The sequence below is a fragment of the Mizuhopecten yessoensis genome, unplaced genomic scaffold (assembly GCF_002113885.1).
Source record: "Mizuhopecten yessoensis strain PY_sf001 unplaced genomic scaffold, ASM211388v2 scaffold4999.1, whole genome shotgun sequence".
In the NCBI taxonomy this organism is placed as follows: domain Eukaryota; kingdom Metazoa; phylum Mollusca; class Bivalvia; order Pectinida; family Pectinidae; genus Mizuhopecten; species Mizuhopecten yessoensis.
This window is the reverse complement of record NW_018405827.1, coordinates 108,143-130,098: the sequence shown is the minus strand read 5'-3', so window position 1 is coordinate 130,098 and position 21,956 is coordinate 108,143. Positions and strand designations below refer to the sequence as shown.

The 21,956-nt window shown below is 34.6% G+C and overlaps 1 protein-coding gene across 1 annotated transcript; it reads left to right on the top strand.

Moving 5' to 3' along the window:
* The first annotated feature begins 1,741 nt into the window (after window positions 1–1,741).
* On the top strand, window positions 1,742–6,052 carry LOC110450108 (caffeoyl-CoA O-methyltransferase-like). Its single transcript, XM_021497370.1, has 5 exons — window positions 1,742–1,871; window positions 2,879–3,088; window positions 4,015–4,115; window positions 4,964–5,134; window positions 5,984–6,052. Exons 1-5 carry the CDS (start codon window positions 1,742–1,744, stop codon window positions 6,050–6,052), a joined length of 681 nt encoding a protein of 226 aa, XP_021353045.1.
* The last annotated feature ends 15,904 nt before the right edge of the window (window positions 6,053–21,956 follow it).

Here is a 21,956-nt window from a genome sequence, read left to right as displayed (position 1 = left end):
AACGTTATCTCTTCAATGAGCAGGCAAACGCTAGTTAACTTTCTAGTTAACGGAAGTCTTGTAATGAATACTTTTAACATATTCTTTGTACTCAGATAACCATGTACGAAGTCTAGCACGTTAAATAACAAAAACGAACAAGGACCATTAGGAACTTTCAAAATTTAATTTTTAAATATAAAAGAATTTGCCCCATTGAAAATGTAAGAAATATATATATATATGCAGAGAAAAAGGACCATTTCTCTTTCGCTGTCCTCATCATTGCAAATTGCTTACTAAGCATTACATAGCATAGCAATACCTATTTACATGTAACACGAATCACTGTGGAAACCTGAAGTTTTCGCAAGAACATTGGCAAGATTTTTAAAGTTGGAAAAACTAATTGTCATTGATGTATGTACATGGATCGAATATGTTCCTATATTTGCAAACGTTTGTACAAACATGAAACACGCGTTTCTCTCTTTGAAAAAGTATTGATGCACTGTAACCTAATGTCATATATAGGTCAATTCTAAAAATCGATGGTATTTGCATAATTATTATCATACAAAACGTATTTCATGGAATTCAAAAGAATCACCTACCAAATACATGTACACGAACATGTTCATATTTCTGTACAATGAGGTTAAAGTTTAATTCAAAAGTGTTACTTTATTATGCGTAAAGCGGTTAAAGGTTAATAAAACTGGAGTCTGACCTCTTAGCTGAAAATAGTGTCACTCGCACAGTAGGACAGTAACCTTTTTGCGTACATTTGACCACTCATACTGAACCCAGTTAATGTGAACCCGTCTGTGTCGCTGACCACTTTACAATTTGATTAGAGATTTGTATATAGTCTAACACCTGTATAACGGACAGAGGTTCAGTACCGCTCAACGTCTTCTACACATTAACTACGCACACAATGACTTCAGGATTCGGACACAACCATCAACATCCTCTAGTAAGGAATCTATGGACACTAAAGGATCTAGCCATAAAACATGGCGTACCTGATGAAGTCAACCAACAGATTGAGCATTGTCTCGATATTTTCCATGTGAGTATTAATCTCAGTTGTGTAGAATTTATGAAGATGAATTCAAGATGGGTCCATAGTACCTGTCTCTATTATCGTATAATATATATATATATATATTTATTTACATTACATTGTTACTTGATATATATTTCACGCTGATGAAAATATTCAGATTAATACTTGATCTTCTGGAGGTTTCTTTTATATCGATAAGCAGATTACACCGGTTCTGGCTGATTTTCTGAATTAGTCTAATTTCAAAGTTGCTCATGCTATTTGTACTTCGTATAACCTAAATGTAATAAATACATGTATTCTTGTGAACTTTTGAATGACATTTTTTTTATACAATTCAAGCGTGTCATATCAACTTTTGTTCGTATACGAAAAGAATTAATGAATTACCTGGTGTTTTTAGATTAAATGTGCACGTGTATTTTCAAAGGTGACATGTGTTTTTGTGTAAATATCAAATTAATCATCAGTTTTTGTTTATATTTAAATTGACCTTGTCTTCAATCCATGTGAACATTTCCAATGTACATGTATATATATTAACCGTGTTCCTCAGGAAGTTTAAATCACGATTCGTATTAAACAGTTTATATGTTTTTTTCAATATAGAAATAAAAAATACAGTGTGATAATATAGCTTCTTGTTCCGGTGTGTTTCATGTCCAGACACGTGATGACTACTGTGATAAAATGTCGTCCTCCGCCAGTGATCACGTGACAAATTTGATTGAACAAAGCATAAACCATCCCTGGAAAGACTTATTCAAGGCGGGAACGATCCCTCATCTTGCTCCAAGAATGGTGTCTGGGAAATTGGAAGGTAAAGAGCTTATTATTCCAATGTAAACGATACTGAATTTCTTTGGTGTTTTGTGTGTCAGACCTTGAACAACATCATGATCTTAAGAGTAGTCAGTTAGTAGCATAACTGCAGAAAAACTGTAGAACTGGAGAGCATAAAGATTCCAATGGTTGCAATTGGCGTATAAGAACAATTGTATGATACAACTTTCTCTAATCAGAGGACAGAGACTTGTGTAATTTTGCTGGGACTCGGTGTAGAATTACTCCCATATTGGAACAAATAATTGTGCTTGCTTGTCCTATACGTAATAAGTATAAAATATCTGCCGACATCATTGCAATCGTTTAAGTAGCCCACGAGTCATGATAGTATGCTCAGGACAATAGACAATAAACGTCATATCCTTAGGACTCGTTCGAGAAGTTCGAGAAAAGACTACTAATGCGGTTTCCTGACGTTATTTTGGGTTCTGTCCGGTGTCTGCTTACCGGGGGATATTCAAAATTCCAACATTGATCTGTTACCCAGATTGCAATACTTTGGATCTGTCTTCTCCTTCTCCTCTACTCCTAGTTGGCGGTGTCTCCATAGGCACCTGTCGTGATTTGATGTAGCTGATACGAGAATCTGAAACTCCAAATAAGCAAATGTTCTAAAGAACTGAGATGTCACACGCATACAGCAAATTAAACAGAGATATGTTCGTAATATTACTTTTTGAATCGGAAAGGTATTAGTTTTTTAAATGTATTTGAAAGGGATATAGATTGAAAAACATATTTGATTAGTTAAATATTCCATTTTTAGCAGAGCTTTTCAAATATTCTAACAAAGATGGGATCTCAACCACGTCTTACCTGTCGTGCATGCGCACATACATGTAGATCGTTTTTATTTTCTATATGAAAACTTGAAGCGTTTAGCCGAAAGGGACAATGAGCATTATACGTGGTCTTGTCGAGATGTAATAAACTCTATCTTTTATTCAAGTTTGATGATAACTCTCTTATTCATATATATAGGAAATTTTCTTAAGACCCTCGTCAGTATGAACAACGCCAAAAAGGTGTTAGAAGTTGGATTATTCACCGGATGTGGTGCACTGACAATGGCGGAAGCACTTCCAGCTGACGGCAGTGTAACAACGTGTGAAATTGTTCCATATGTACAGAACCTTGCGCGAGAATACATGGACAAGTCTCCTCACGGAAAGAAAGTTACAATAAAGGGAGGTAAGCAAATATTTATTTAAGATCAACACTGGACCACCATTTCTATAGAATCATTAACTTTTACAAACGCTTCCCTATTGCATTAATTTCTCTAGATATATCTAGGATTTTTTCTTTTGAGAGAGAGGAGGTCACCTCGTCAAATCTCTCGAAAAACGTATTACTTTTTTTTTTTTTTTTGCCGTTTGGTGTCGTATGTTCGACTCGTCCGCTGAGCATCATCCTCCATGCAATTTCTGTTGAATTATCAACTTCTTCTTTATCAACTAAAGGCTTAGGCTCATGACAAAGGGATGGAAACTACCTGATTTAGAAGGCCATCAAATGTGTTCAAACAAATTAGTCTGAATATCATCTAAGATAAAATAAAATAAAAAGGTTAAAATTGAAATGAATGACTTCTTCCCACGAACAAGTATGCCACGGGTCATGATATAAAGCTTGTTTGTATGATCGAATGTTGTCGGATCATTCAAGATGACAGGCGTAAGAATTGTTAAAACCTCCAACGACTTTATAAAACCTCGAGGCTTAAATATCTATATTCTATAAGTAGTCTTGTTGAATTTTTTAATTAACGCTCATAGGCCTCCTTACTCTTCCCAATGTCCGTACTAATATGTTGTCTACAAGTACATTATTCAGACCGACAATAGCAAAATTCTTTTGTTAAAAGTTGTATGACGGAATTGCTTGGGGTAAGTCGATAAAATAGCTTCACACGAGGGCTACTTGGAGATAAAAAAAACTAACACTGCTATTATAATTACAAAATCATCACTATATTTGGGAAATTAATTGCTCAAAATGCCGAAACAGAAATATTCACTTTAAAATGGAAACATTGTCAAACGCCCTTTGCTTGGTTAGTCATAATTTGTTGTAATGCTTTTGAATTGAAGTTAACTACATGTATCACTTTGTAGGACCGGCTTTGGCGTCACTGGAAGAAATGGCTGAAGCTGGAGAGAAGTTCGACATCATTTTCATTGATGCCGATAAATGCAACTATCTCAACTACTACAAAGTAATTATATTAATACATGTATATGTATGATACAATTTACAATTATATCGTATTGATGAAGTAGGTATAAGACTTGTTTTTGGAATATTTTAAGAGTAACAATATGGTATATGTAACATGTAAAATTTATTTTATCAGAAAACTAACAAACGGGGCCCTTTTTATACAAAAAAAATGTAATTTACATTGTTATTTGACCCAATTTATTTCCAACTCATTGATTAATATTTCAGGAGTTTTCAATCATGTCTGATTATACCCTCCACTGGCCACTTTCTAATTATGACGTCATGTAACAATCCCTTGCTGTAAAAAATATAAGGTGTTTCACTGTAAATAAAAACTAGGTCAAAAGCTAAAGCTAGATACAAACATGAATGGAGAGGCAAAAGTCCCCGAAACTCAGGATGACTGGTTTTCATGTTTTTTCTATATCTCTAAGTTAAACCTCGTGTGTTTATACAATTTGAAATGTAGCTATTTTAAATTAAATAGGCATAATGACCAACCATCACCCATTTATATATGTTCAATTGGTTAACAAAGAAATTCGCCCATCAATCGCAGAATAGCGGTTTCATAAATCAGGTGAATTCGTCGATCACCGTTTGTATCTTAATAAAGAAATAAATTGTTATTCCTTTCATCTTTTCACCCAATAATAATTCCTTTCATTTAACTATGAAATGGCCCCTTTTGTTTTATCCACCTTACCCAACACACACCAAACAATTCCGTCACTACTTTGAATCATTAAACACCGCTAGTTATTATTAGTTTTACCAGAGCTTAACCAAAGCAGAAACGTTATAAAACATAATACATATATGTATCTATCCCATCTACAGTTAATCATGGACAGAGACATGTTGACAGTCCGAGGGACGATCATTGTAGACAACAGCCTGTTCATGGGCTTAATTTTCTGTAAGGATCACCCATCAGCAGAGATGATCCAGAATGGCCTGGACATTCACGAGTTCAACGAATTTGTGGCACAGGACGAACGTGTGTACAAAGTAAGAATGTTTTGTATGATCCGGTACCATTGGGCGGCTTTTGGTTGTAATGTGTTTTATGTGTTTATGTGTACAACCAACACATTCGTCAGAAATTCATTAGAAAGTAGACCAACGAATGACGCAGCCATTGTGTCAACCTATTTCACATGTTCCACATCGTAATCGTATTGTAGCATTACGTTAATGATAGACAAACAGTTTACCGCTAACAAAATCGCCTATTTTTCGACGACAGCCTTTCTTTTCAGGGAAGTTTTAAAGTAAGCATTGAACAACGTATTTTAAAGGCCGGGAGTGCAACACCGCTATCGTCTGACGTATGCCTGTGAATAGAGATAAATATAAATGCACGAAAAGAATAAAATTGTACATTGGTAACATACAAAGACAAATTGAAACAACTCAAAGTGTCTTGTGTTACAAAAAGAATTCTCGATATGATTTCCACATGGAAAACAAGAAAGCAACTCCTGCTATTTTAGAACGGCCAGCGTCTTTTTGAAAATATGTGACTGCAAAGGAAACAGAAGCTTACTTTCAATCCCGGTCTTATTCTCGAATTTAGATAATATAATCGGTTTTTTTTTAAAATAGCACAGAATACTATTTCTCTGCACGACAATGTGACGAGTTCCATGTTTCTAGCTATTTCTTGTAATATTTGGTAACAGCACTTTGCTAAGTCATTGACAATGACTAGTCAGACTTGTTCACAATTTTCTAGTTACGCGCATTTATACATGAACTCCTGACCCGATACTGGTCGTGCGAACACGTTTACAACTATTTATATAATTAATACCATAAGTATGAAGTCTAATATCTGATGTTTTGTTGTATTATAAGGTGGTGGTGCCAATACGAGACGGAGTGACGATGATACGGCGACGCTCAGACGTGGAGGGATCTGTCTAAGATGTTTGAATTATTCCAAAGTGATGGATTTTGTCTTATTCAATCGACCGATTCCGCTAACCGATTTGAACGACTGATTTAAACTATTAAATCTCGATCTTATTTAAAAGAGGCTGGTTTCGCTATGCTATAACTAGATAAGACCATTGAATGAACTCAACACCACGACTAATATGGTATAACTAGATAAGACCATAGAATGAACTCAACACCACCACTAATAGAGCATAACTAGATAAGACCATAGAATGAACTCAACACCACGACTAATAGGGTATAACTAGATAAGACCATTGAATGAACTCAACACCACGACTAATATGGCATAAGTAGATAAGACCATTGAATGAACTCAGCACTACGACTACAATTGTATAACTGGATAAGACCATGGAATGAACTCAACACCACGACTAATATGGTATAACTAAATAAGACTATGGAATGAACTCAACACAACGACTAATATGGTATAACTAGATAAGACCATAGAATGAACTCAACACCACGACTAATATGGTATAACTAAATAAGACTATGGAATGAACTCAACACAACGACTAATATGGTATAACTAGATAAGACCATGGAATGAACTCAACACAACGACTAATAGAGTATAACTAGATAATACCATGGAATGAACTCAACACCACGACTAATATGGAATAACTAGATAAGACCATAGAATGAACTCAACACCACGACTAATATGGAATAACTAGATAAGACCATAGAATGAACTCAACACAACGACTAATAGGGTATAACTAAATAAGACCATGGAATGAACTCAACACCACGACTAAAATGGTATAACTAGATAAGACCATAGAATGAACTCACCACCACGACTAATATGGTATAACTAAATAAGACTATGGAATGAACTCAACACAACGACTAATATGGTATAACTAGATAAGACCATGGAATAAACTCAACACCACGACTAATATGGTATAACTAGATAAGATCATAGAATGAACTCAACACCACGACTAATATGGAATAACTAGATAAGACCATAGAATGAACTCAACACCACGACTACTATGGTATAACTAAATAAGACTATGGAATGAACTCAACACAACGACTAATATGGTATAACTAGATAAGACCATGGAATAAACTCAACACCACGACTAATATGGTATAACTAGATAAGACCATGGAATAAACTCAACACCACGACTAATATGGTATAACTAGATAAGATCATAGAATGAACTCAACACCACGACTAATATGGTATAACTAGATAAGACCATGGAATGAACTCAACCCCAAGACTAAAATGGTATAACTAGATAAGACCATAGAATGAACTCAACACCGCCACTAATAGGGTTTAACTAGATAAGACCATAGAATGAACCCAACACAACGACTAATAGAGTATAACTAGATAAGACCATGGAATGAACTCAACCCCAAGACTAAAATGGTATAACTAGATAAGACCATAGAATGAACTCAACACAACGAATAATAGGGAATAACTAGATAAGACCATGGAATGAACTCAACACCACGCCTAATATGGTATAACTAGATAAGACCATGGAATGAACTCAACCCCAAGACTAAAATGGTATAACTAGATAAGACCATAGAATGAACTCAACACCGCCACTAATAGGGTTTAACTAGATAAGACCATAGAATGAACTCAACACCACCACTAATAGGGTTTAACTAGATAAGACCATAGAATGAACTCAACACAACGACTAATAGAGTATAACTAGATAAGACCATGGAATGAACTCAACACCACGACTAATAGGGTATAACTAGATAAGACCATAGAATGAACTCAACACAACGACTAATAGAGTATAACTAGATAAGACCATGGAATAAACTCAACACCACGACTAATATGGTATAACTAGATATGACCTTAGATTGAACTCTACACCACGACTAATATGGTATAACTAGATATGACCATAGATTGAACTCAACACCACGACTAATATGGTATAACTAGAAATGACCTTAGATTGAACTCAACACCACGATTAATATGGTATAACTAGATAAGACCATGGCATGAACTCAACACAACGACTAATATGGTATAACTAGATAATACCATGGAATGAACTCAACACCACGACTAATAGGGTATAACTAGATAAGACCATGGAATGAACTCAACCCAACGACTAATATGGTATAACTAGATAAGCCCATAGAACGAACTCAACACCACCACTAATAGGGTATAACTAGATAAGACCATGGAATGAAGGCAACACCACCACTTATAGGGTATAACTAGATAAGACCATAGAACGAACACAACACCACCACTAATAGGGTATAACTAGATAAGACCATAGAACGATCTCAACACCACGACTAATATGGTATAACTAGAAATGACCTTAGATTGAACTCAACACCACGACTAATATGCTTTAACTAGATAAGACCATGGAATGAACTCAACACAACGACTAATATGGTATAACTAGATAATACCATGGAATGAACTCAACACCACGACTAATATGGGATAACTAGATATGACCTTAGATTGAACTCAACACCACGATTAATATGGTATAACTAGATATGACCTTAGATTGAACTCTACACCACGACTAATATGGTATAACTAGATATGACCTTAGATTGAACTCAACACCACGACTAATATGCTTTAACTAGATAAGACCATGGAATGAACTCAACCCAACGACTAATATGGTATAACTAGATAAGCCCATAGAACGAACTCAACACCACCACTAATAGGATATAACTAGATATGACCTTAGATTGAACTCTACACCACGACTAATATGGTATAACTAGATAAGACCATTTAATGAACTCAACACAACGACTAATATGGTATAACTAGATAATACCATGGAATGAACTCAACACCACGACTAATATGGTATAACTAGATATGACCATAGATTGAACTCAACACCACGACTAATATGGTATAACTAGATAAGACCATGGAATGAACGCAACACCACCACTTATAGGGTATAACTAGATAAGACCATAGAACGAACTCAACACCACCACTAATAGGGTATAACTAGATATGACCTTAGATTGAACTCAACACCACGACTAATATGGTATAACTAGATAAGACCATGGAATGAACTCAACACAACGTCTTATGTGCGACTTTTGATAACTCCGAACTATTCTGAGACGAAAAAGAAACATTTAGATTATTTTTATTTGGTTTGTATAACTGTAGCATTGCCAGTGGTGTTAAGGACCCCCAAAATAATAAAACTGACTGGCAAGTGGAAAATTCAAATAAATGAAAATTGAGAAAAGCGTAATTTTTTGGAATTCATTGAAATACACTGTACATAAAAATCATTTCTTACTGATAAGCTGTTGAATTCTTTTTTACAGTTATCCTGTACTTAAATGAGCATTTTACAATTGTATTGAGTTCTGAATTTGAATATTTAATGAATAATATGATTTCCATAGCAACCAACTGGTTCCTTGGCAATCAACTAGTCCCTTGCAGGGTTGTAAAAATCCACTTGCCGACGCCAGGGACAACAAGTGCAAAAACATGGCAAGTGCGTTAAAATAGTATATAAACATGTTTTTGCACACGTGTTTCTCCCTTTCCCCAAATAAATACATTTTTGTAATTAACTTTTAAAACTGGCTGTATTTTAGTGGAAAACATTCCAGCAATTATGAAACAACGAAAATTCACGTAAAACAACTTTGTTCTTCGTATTGGGGGAAAATTGCCGGTAGAATACTGGCGGTCTATCCAACAGTTCAGGCAATTTCTTTAGGTAGACGTCAAGGCCGATACTTTAAAAATAACTGAAACTCCAGCTTAAACATCAAATATGAATAAATAGAGATTTTACTTACTTATTGAATGATTATGTGTACTAGTTAACTACAGAAGAATATCGTTTTTGCCTCAAAAACGTCTCTGCTTTTCTACAGGAAGTTACATCGGCGTGACTAAAAACCGGACAAATCCGGACCCGGATTTCAGGATTTAAAGAATTCCAAAAGTAAATAATTTTAAATGAAAAAAAAAAGATGTACATCCATCACTGCTGGTAGAACCATGTTATCATCACTCTCTCTCTCTCTCTGAAATATAAAATACATTTATGTAAGCCCGCATTCAAAATATTTCTGTTTAATTATTACATATTTATGAATGTAAGTATGAATGATTGACTGGTAGAATATATCATTGATTCAGAAATAGAATGGATATTTTACTTGTGCAAAATGTGTGATTATATGGTTGTAGCTTTTATTGAATACACATTTTAAATTCTAGAATGGACAAATTTCAGAAAAAGGTTTTGTAAATGCATGTTGTATACATACTTTGACTGAATTTTTGAAGTCCTCCTAGTTGCAGACATTAATTTCCAATAAACATGACATTATTTCACTCGTTGTACGCAGCTTCATGTATTGAAGGAAATTGAATTTGACATATTGATTCATTTTGCTCTTACTCTTTGCTAATTGTAGGAGGGGATGGTACTCTCAATTATTCATAATTGTCCTGGTTTATCGTTGGAATTTGGAAATTTTTGACACCCTCAAATTTCATTTCAATTTTTCTCTGACTCTCTAACAATTAACATATTATCCTTTCGTGACCAAGATTACTGGAACCTTTGTTGTCATTCGTGCTTATTAAAATTCTTTTCTTCTTTAGCATTTGTGTAATATTTTTTCTCGGTAGACAGTGTTACGCTCTTTTACAATGAAAATTCAAGAAGCACATACAGTTACATTGTACAGTTGTGTGACCGCACAACGCACCAAAAAACACCGTGCGCATACCGTGCATACATCGTTCACACACCGTTCGCTCATCGTCCACACATGGTGCGCACAACTGTGCGATTTAACAATCGTTCGCCCCGTTGTGCGCTTCTCTCGCACAACTGTGCGATTTGGTACAATTTGTTGATCAATATTACGGAATGAAAAAAATACGGAAGGCTCGTATGCAATAATGTACACTGTATATATATTACTGTAACTCTCTCATCTCTATAATTAGGATTATGTACAATTTTACAATGCGTATAACACAGGATACAGTGAACGTTAGACTGTCAAAAATCAAGTTTATATGTTTAAACACGAAACCGTATTTATTGTTAAGCCATTCCTCAATTTACCCCAACCGCGATTGTTATCGCACAACGTTCGTCGATCGTCCGCAAAAATGTGCGCAAGCAATGATCGTCCAATTTTTTATCGTTCGCACTTCGTGCACACATCGTTCGCACTTCGTGCACACATCGTTCACACACCGTGCACACATTGTGCGCACACCGCACATCGTGTAACGTTGTGCGATCCCACAACTGTAATAAGAAATAGTAAGACATGAAATCAGAGGCCTTTTTACAACTTTAATAAGTTAATAATAATTGTCGGTATAAGAAAAGCTGTCATGATTTTTACTTACATCATCACAATACTCTTAACAAGATGCCTCAATGCATTGGTTGCCATTTTCCTCAATCTGTTCCTTTGGTAGAGCAAAATCATCATCATTCTCTGTCTGAAATTTCATTTTTCTATTTTGGGGATATAAAATATCAACTCTAATCCAACTACTGTATACATATCAAATTTGACGCGTACATTTTATAATTATGCTCAACAACCCTAAATGTGCTTATTCTCAAACAAATAATTTCAAATAACTACATTTAAAATTCAACACCTTTTAGGTATTCTTAAATCATTGCAAGTTCGATTCACTCAGTAAGCTGTTCTACTAAATGCTACCCACATCATTAATAAATTGAAGGAAACAGATGTTCATTATTAAATAGTGGTTGAATTAATCAATGAATTTAAAACTGTATTCTTATTCTTAGAATTCATAGTGATGCTAACGGTTATTAACATAAGTTTGCACTATTTACCTTCATAACAGGATCTGTATTTTTCAAATGGATGAACAGCTCACTTCTACACTGGCGACAAAACTCTATTAATAATAAATATTATGACATAATACATAAATGCTTCTGATAAATTAAAACTTTCCGGAGTAGGGTTTTGCATGCTTGAAACTTATTTGTAATCAACCAATTCCATAAGTAAGAACATATATCGATATGCAAAACTAAGCCCATTGTCTCCCCTTCCCATCACCCTAATACATATCCTATATATTGGTGTTACATCTAATTAGTGCTCAAAATTCTGATATATGGGGCTTAGGATAAGTTGTTCCGACATTGCCTGAAAATAAATAATTTGTTTTTGAGTGTGTTGAAAATAAGGTAGCTAGGGATGCCTAAAATCGGCAAAAATGACATTTAATTTGCTTGCTCGGCGATAACAATTTCTGATATAGTAATCGCTCATTTTAACCAAAATCTTATTTTATCAAATTATAAATTCGATTATCCTTTTCAATATGGATGTTTGAAACACATTCGCATGAAAGATATTGCCCACCGTGCGTGCTTTCAGTCCGTACGGTTTTTGGGGAGGCCACGGCCGCCACGTTTTTCTGAAAACGTGGGGAGCGAGTGGCAAGACCAGGGAGAGAGTACGTCAACGCACATCACTCGCACGGTTGCGCACGGTGCAAGTACGTGGCCCGCACCCCACGCCTGGTCGTGAGCGATTGCGTGCATCGTACGTTGCACACGTGGTAAGTGAGTTGTACGTGCTTACAACTTGCATACAACGTACGATCTTCTTGCGATGGCCACGTTATTGTACGGAGGCCGTACTTACACGTGCTGCCCAATGTCTGGGGGGATATAGAACGCTCCTCCTCGCCTCTTCCCCTTCCTCTCTGGCCATCTCATCTTCCGCGGCCCGTTTCTGTTGGGCCTCTCTGGCCGTATCCGCTGCCTTTTGAGCTGCAGATGAAGCTGACCCCTTCTTCTGTGTCCTCTTATTAGGCATCTTGGAGACGAAATGTTGGCACTCGGCTTTTATATCTACTCCAGAAATCAGTGCGCACAACGTGCGTTGTAAGTGCGGAGCACATGCTTACTCCATACGGTCCACGTCAGTTCTGCGTGCTCATTGGACAGTAGAACTGGGGAAGTGCTGGGTATGCACAGGCTTCGCACTCATCACGTGCGCAGCACGCACGTGCTAAGTGCGCCGTCCGAAAAGCAAGTGAACGTGGGAAAAATTTAAAAGACTCACGGAGTCAGTGCGTTGTAAGCTCATTGGCTGTAGAAGGCACGCACGTCACCCTTACTGGCGTGAATGCGTAGCCCGACCGCATCCCGAACGCAGCGAAAGTTCCTCATGCACTAAAAGTGTTACGGCGTGTCTGCGTGCTCCCAAATCAGTACTGAGGAGGTCCTCACCACGTAAGGATCCCCCAATTTGGCCCGCGTTTTTGCAAGTAGACAGCACGCACTTGCAAGTACGGCGGGTTGGGACCAAGGCTTTAATGGTTTACTTTTTTTTTTAATTTCAGACATTTGGATGATAAAATCAAAATGTCGAAAAAATATGAAAATGTAAATAAAACCTGCTTCCAACTGGAATTAAAGTGCTGTGCATAGTCCAAATATGTTTACTTGAAGGTATGAAATTGTTATGGTGAACACTTTATGTCCTCCATGGCAATTTGACATTGGGGCTTGGGCCTTACATAGCCTGCTACTTATCCATCCCTTTCTTAAATAAACCTATGATTTGGGCAGATAATGAGGTCCTCACCAGTGTCTTTAAAACAACTCCTTCTCGATTTGATGAGATCACATTCCGAATCTATGGTAGGCAGGGCAATATGGCAGGATCTTAGATGAGAAGTAAATTATCCTTACATGTTGTTAACGACAGGCATTTTGTAGGTGGTGAAATATTGCAATTTGGTCCATATCTTATGTGTTAACTGATTAATGACAATGAACAGACATTCATGAGTTCATCCTGTCAAAGATTTATGCATGCTGTTATTGATTTATTCACTTGAGCTGATGTGTACAATATACAAATAGTCCCTACGTAATGTTTGTAAAGAGTGGAGAGTGTTGGTGTTAAAGAGGTAAAAAGGTCAGGCGCACTTATTTGGTTATATAAACCTAACACGCAGCATCAACTTATCACCTACACTCACATAGATGGACAGTGGTCAAGGCATGTTTTGTGTTTCTAAGTTCAATATTTGTTGACCCGCCTCCTCCTAATCTTCCTCCATCTGGTATCGCCACCTAGGACCAAACTATTTCATGAACATGTTCCATATTGAAATATTTCCAATTTTCATTTATACAAAATAAACGGCCAATTTCAATTCAATCATTTGTTTGATCATTTATGTTCATGTTGGTCATACAGGCTTGCCCTGAAGTAATGTATAACAATACTTTTAATCAGGTTGTTCTGGTAGATTTTAGAATAAATTTTATCATGCTTTACTGATACATTCATCCAAATCATTACATTTAAACAGCAGAAACTGATTGATCTGCTTCATCCATGTTTATCTTCTTTGACGGTAAACGAGCTCCGATCAGGGGAAGTAACTCATTGTTACAAACTCAGAAATAGCTATTTTTTATGCACATGTTTTTAAGTATACATCATTTGCCAGCCATAGTTCTGTCTGTTTGCTTCAGAACAACTGTTAACGATTTAATAGATTAAAAATAGTCTAGACTACATCTCTTCCGACGAAAACTGCTTTGATAGGCAATGGTGTGTAACATGTTAATATTTGTAATTGTAGTAAACATGTAAACAATACGCACTGATCTTTTTACCATCTAAACAATATCAGATTAGGTAATTATCAGTCCCAATTCCCGATAAATGATTAGCATTTAAATCTCGGAAGAGCAAGATATTCCTACTGTTTCAGGTTAGAGTAGTTAACTTAATCGCAAAATTTCCTATAGGCTATAGCATAATGAGAATAACGTCAACAATTTAAAATATGAAACTTTTATGATATTATATTTTATATAGACTAAAAGCTTTTACCAAGAAGGGTCTATGAACAAAATATAGATGATAGTCCCTATTTTAATGAACTAAAGCATATTGTCCAAATCAAAAAATAACTATTCATTAATATATAAAGGTAGCCAAACATTTACTTATAATTTAAACAAATGATCATTTTCGTGAATCTTTACCTCCTACATGTTTTTCTTCCTACTTATTTTTGTTGCAATGTCTTTTATAATGTTTCTGCTCTTTGGGTCACCTTAGCCAAAAGCTCAGAAAATGTATTGCCACCAATTTGTTCCCAACTTTCAATAAATGTAAGGCCTGATTTTGATGACACCTAGCCTGTTGCTACCATGGCCATCAAAAGTGTGCAGACAAATTGCACTGAATTTCCTTACAGATCACATGGGTTTAAAAACTTTAAAAGAAATGAATGACTTGGTAAAAATCAGGTACCAATCAAAACACGTTTACATAGATGGTAACTAATGTTCTCCAAACGTGAAGTGTAAATACAATTGTGACAAGTCATCAAATTAGTTTCAATGAAGGCTATTTGCAGATAATTGAAATAAAGAATTTTTAATGATATTTTTATTACAAAATTTTGACTCCAATTTCCGACATTAGTTCTTCAAAAAGTCGACACATTGAAATTCTAACATTGTTTAACGTCCTTAAATCAAATAGTCAAACTTGATTATATGTTTCTGAATCACCTAAACTACTAAAAAGTAGTTATATCAACATATATATATGTTATACTATTTAAATAAACCACTTAGATGGTGTCAGTTTTTGCATTCATCACACATGACAAAATTAACAATATGTTTTGTGTCAAATGTAAGAGTTTGTTTCGCGGATAAAATAAATGGAGATATTCACAACATGTCACATGGGTTGTATTTTTAACCACAACATTTCTTATTGTTTTACAGGGCAAAATAATAATTTCGTCATGTAGCGAAACAAAATAATCCGAGTATTTTTAATGATATTATTCGATACATGATTCTTAATTAGTACTTTTTAGTATGCAATGTTTATCATAGGTCTTTATTTCAAATGGCTTAATTACAGTCACGTCAGTCCTTTTCCATTGTGACCTTATGATTCATGGCAATTGTTTCCCAATTTGGAAACAGATACAATGCATTTCTCTGTATGCATGGTTTGCATAAAACATAAACGTCATAGGAAAAAGGTCCCCAACATCGTGATTGCTGGTTATCACGTTTATATCACGCTAGTTAGTTCATTTTAAATCAATTGGTAAATGTTCTGTATTTGATAAAAAAAAATATGAAAATTAACAAACTTGAATTAGGTTAACATGATAACCTTCCACCATTCGTTGGAGAACTTCTCTATGTATGTACAACTTACATTTCTGACTAATCAGCTAACTCATTAATCGCAGGGCAACCACTGTACGAATTAATTTATTCGCTTTTAAACAACCAACCCAACGCATCACAATATCTCATTTATAACTATCTATAATCGGACCAAGACGAAAACAGCAACATTATAGCAGATATGCTTCATTTCTCTCGTCTACAGTTAATCATGGACAGAGACATGTTGCCAGCCCGAGGGACGATCCTTGTAGACAACAGCCTGTGGATGGGCTAACCTTTCTGTAAGGATCACCCATCAGCAGAGATGATCCAGAATGACCATTCATGACTTCAACGAGTTCGACCAATATCGTATATGCAACGATTAACCTGCCTGTATATTTATACGAATGTTCAGTACTTTGAGTTCAGACGAATATCAAGATCTAAGCTAGAAGTAATGTATAGTGTGCTCTAAAATATTGGATAATATTTTAATCATGAGCACATACATGGTTTTGCTGACAACATTAAAGAGCGTAAAATAACATTTGTACTGGCTGCTCTACAAGTGTAGACTAAATCCTCAATCCATTCGTTGTTTAGTTTGTCCGAGTCTAGCATCTCTGTCAGAGCTCAACCTCGATTCAGTGGTATACAACAGGGAAAAAGGCTACGTCACTACCCGAGTTCACGATGTGAAGACATTAATTATTTGGATGTGACCTAGATGAACATGACGGATTTCGCCGATGAAGCAAAAGACGCTTATCCATCCGGGAAGCCTGGTCTTAATTCCATTGTACCTTTTCCAAGGTATCCATATTTACGTTTTCTTTGTTCATATTGTGCCGAAGTGTTATCGATATTGAGTTTGAATTGTGTTCCGTATTATCTTGCTGAGCATTTTGAATCATGTTTAGTGTGCATCACTTTGTAATCATAAGGCGTTTTCCACGTTCAACTTTCAAGATATATAATACAGACTGCATTGGCCCATTGAAAAAGTAAAGAAAAACGCAGGGGACAAGGTCCATTTTATTTAGCTGTTCTCGTCGCAGTAACTAATTTAGCATTTATTGCACCTCAGACAGGGACACGACATTTTGCTGAATTTTCACAAAGCGATGTCTTCATTCGCACGATCACGCAAGTGATACACTTATACACTATTTTCATAAACACACTTGTGTCGGAGTAGGCGAACAATTACAAATACATACATATAACACATTTAATGTTCAATGTTGTTAAATCGTCTTTGTACGGACAGGCTAAATTGTTTGCGCAGAAAGATTTAAACGTAGCTTTAGTAATGAAGAGGGTATACGTTATTAAGTCCCCGGACGGATTTCTTGTTGACTTTATTGAAATTAGACATTTATTTCTAATTAAAAGTTAGAGAAAAAAACTATTACCTGTAAACTGAACGAGATTGGATTGTCCAAAGAATACAAGGACTTCAGAGTTCGGATAAACTATCATCATCCTCTAGCAAGGAGTATATCCTCTAACAGAAAAAAGCCATAAATATGGCGTGCAATCGACAAATAGTGTATTGACTCGAAATTTTCTATATAAGTATGAATTTAAGATGTTTAGATTTTATCGAGGTATTTTATAGATTAGCCTCTTTTGTCAAATTGGGCACCCTTTTTCCTTTTTTATTTAATGTTCAATTTTTATGTTTCACTCAAATTAAAATTCCATTGAAACGTGATTTGACATATGGAAATGTCTTGTTTACACAGGTATCAACACCTCAACGATTGTTTTATTGATACAATATAGTTTTGACAGCACATATTGTTTTTATTTGACAACTTATTTAAATGGTAACATACTTGATTGACAACATGCCTCATTATTTACATAATTATCTGATTGACAACATATCTCACTTATTACATAATTATCTGATGGACAATATGTCTCACTTATTACATAATTATCTGATTGACAACATGTCTCACTTATTACATAATTATCTAATTGACAACATGTCTCACTTATTACATAATTTTCTAATTGACCACATGTCTCATTAATTACATAATTATCTGATTTACAACATGTCTCACTCATTACATAATTATCTGATTGACAATATGTCTCACTTATTACATAATTATCTGATTGACAACATGTCTCACTTGTTACATAATTATCTGATTGACAAAATGTCTCATTAATTACATAATTATCTGATTTACAACATGTCTCATTAATTACATAATTATCTGACTGACAACATGTCTCACTTATTATATAATTATCTGATTGACAGCATGTCTCATTAATTACATAATTATCTGATTGACAACATGTCTCACTCATTACATAATTATCTGATTGACAACATGTCTCACTTGTTACATAATTATCTGATTGACAAAATGTCTCATTAATTACATAATTATCTGATTTACAACATGTCTCATTAATTACATAATTATCTGACTGACAACATGTCTCAGTAATTACATAATTATCTGATCGACAACATGTCTCACTTATTACATAATTATCTAATTGACAACATGTCTCACTTATTACATAATTATCTGAACGACAACATGCTCATTAATTACATTATTATCTGATCGACAACATGTCTCATTAATTACATAATTATCTGACTGACAACATGTCTCATTAATTACATTATTATCTGATCGACAACATGTCTCACTTATTACATAATTATCTGATTGACAACATGTCTCACTCATTACATAATTATCTGATTGACAACATGTCTCATTAATTACATTATTATCTGATCGACAACATGTCTCATTAATTACATAATTATCTGACTGACAACATGTCTCAGTAATTACATAATTATCTGATCGACAACATGTCTCACTTATTACATAATTATCTAATTGACAACATGTCTCACTTATTACATAATTATCTGAACGACAACATGCTCATTAATTACATTATTATCTGATCGACAACATGTCTCATTAATTACATAATTATCTGACTGACAACATGTCTCATTAATTACATTATTATCTGATTGACAACATGTCTCACTTATTACATAATTATCTGATTGACAACATGTCTCACTCATTACATAATTATCTGACTTACAACATGTCTCATTAATTCCATAATTATCTGACTGACAACATGTCTCAGTAATTACATAATTATCTGATCGACAACATGTCTCATTCATTACATAATTATCTGATTTACAACATGTCTCACTCATTTCATAATTATCTGATTGACATCATGTCTCATTCATCACCTAATTATCTGATTGACAACATCTCTCATTAATTACATTATTATCTGATCGACAACATGTCTCATTAAATACATTATTATCTAATCGACAACATGTCTCATTAATTACATAATTATCTGACTGACAACATGTCTCATTAATTACATAATTATCTGATCGACAACATGTCTCATTAATTACATTATTATCTGATCGACAACATGTCTCATTAATTACATAATTATATGAATGACAACATGTCTCATTAATTACATAATTATCTGATTGACAACATGTTTCACTTATTACATAATGATCTAATTGACAACATGTCTCACTGATTTTATATTTTATTGATATGTCTCAATGGTAACCTATCTGACAATACTTTTGTTTTACAACATATTTCGTTGACAACATGACTCACTGATTAAATATGTGATCGATAAAATAGGTTATTGACAATATATCTGATGGAGATCATTTACCATTGTTAATTGATAGCATAAAAGATTGACAACGTATCTTGTTGAGAACATAACCATTATGTCCTTGATACATTTCAATTACCAAACACATAACATAGAGTGCCACTCCTTTGATTGTGAATCAACAACTGTGCACCGTATCTTTGTAATCCCACTGCACCACCTCTTAAATAGTACATTACTATGCAACGTTTTTCATTTTGTTTTTATATTTCGAAGGATTTGTCTCCCTATCTCGACTGCCTTTCTCACCATCGCACACTGTTAAAGTATATGTAACTGGGTCAGGGACACAAGCACATGCATTCGTCCTGTTTTATAACTATTCAGCCACATGCCACATTCAGGTACATTGCTTCTATTATAAATGATTTGTCGATAGGTTAAATGGTAACTATTCTGTCTACCAAAGGAATATCATTGAAATGGGTTTTTTGTGTGTTTTGTAGTGTATAATGATTCCCTTTCTTTCTGTAAACAAATTTACTATTCAGGAGTTTGATTTAAAATAATTATTTGTTTCTTGTTTTCTAAATGATCCATTTAGTGTTATAGATAACGATATATAATGAAATGTTAATATAAACCTAATTTGTTCTTCATGAGAAATACATCTTTTTTCATTTGTTTCGTGATAAATATATGGTAAGCTTGTATTTGTTGTGTCTTTTATTTAAAAAACCGAATCTCATTTACTATGCCACAGATTAAAAATAAAGGATTTTGTGTTTCATCTTCCTGTGCATAGAAAATCCACAAACCATTAGACTCATGAGTTTATTTCAATTTTATTCAGTTTTTACAATTTTTAAATTACAAAGATATTTCCAATAACTTGCTTTGCTTTTATCGTCACTTGCTGCTATATTTACTAATTTCCAAATCGGTTTCCTGTAGATATTATTTTCTTCAAAATGAGTTTGCCATTTTATGTACGATTTTATGGTATGCTGTTTGCTTTAAGGGTTTTTTCTCAACATTTTGGAGACCCTGTTTTACACATTCAAAAACAAGAAGTCCTAGTAAAAGTTGAATTTATTAATTTATGTTATTCTGTGAGGTGATATGTAAATGTACATGTAAATAATGTAAAATAGAACACTGACAAATCAGCAAGGGCCGGGCCATGTGCTGTACCGTTTAAGTAACGGAGACCTTGACCTTTACATTAGAGAATTGTTAAACGTGTATTGCATATTTACATCTCAAAACGTCCTTTGAATTCTGAGAAAAGGACAGAACCCGCATGGTCATTTTTAGTTACAGTGTTGCCTATCGTAACCTTAGAAACCTTTAAAACACTATTGTTCATCTACATATAACAGTGTTTAACCATGTCAAATTAAAACAAAAGCAAAGACTTTAAGATTCTGAGAAAAGGCCCGCACCCCGCCAATGACTACTTATAGGAACAGTGACCTTGACTTAAGAACGTTTTCAAACCCCCATTGCACATCAACATATAACAGTGCATCAACATGTGAAATTTAAAAATGTTTTTTGACTCTTTGATAAGTACCATACACATAATGGTCTATTTTTAGTAAGAGTGACCTTGAACTTAGCCCTAGACACTTTTTGAATTCCTACCGTACATTGAACATATCATATTTTACCACCATGTCAAATTTCAATTTGTCTTTTGGATGTTGGGATAACGAAAGTGGTGGCGGACAGACAGATCGACCAACGGACACCGTGGCTAGTATACGACGACCGCATCCCCCCTGTTGAAATGGATGCATTGAAAGGTCAACAGTTTAAACAAATGATAGTTTTCATTATAAAACCCCGTGTTTCATGTTTCATGTTTTAAAACTAGTAAAGGTAGTTCGGTAGATTTTTACAATCAACATTTCTGGAAAACA

Excerpts from the sequence above, each read along its gene's own strand:
- LOC110450108 (XM_021497370.1), top strand. The coding sequence starts at position 1,742 with ATGTCGTCCTCCGCCAGTGATCACGTGACAAATTTGATTGAACAAAGC. Across the intron at positions 1,872-2,878 it reads GGTGTCTGGGAAATTGGAAG|GAAATTTTCTTAAGACCCTC; the intron begins GTAAAGAGCTTA and ends TCATATATATAG. Across the intron at positions 5,135-5,983 it reads AGGACGAACGTGTGTACAAA|GTGGTGGTGCCAATACGAGA; the intron begins GTAAGAATGTTT and ends TTGTATTATAAG.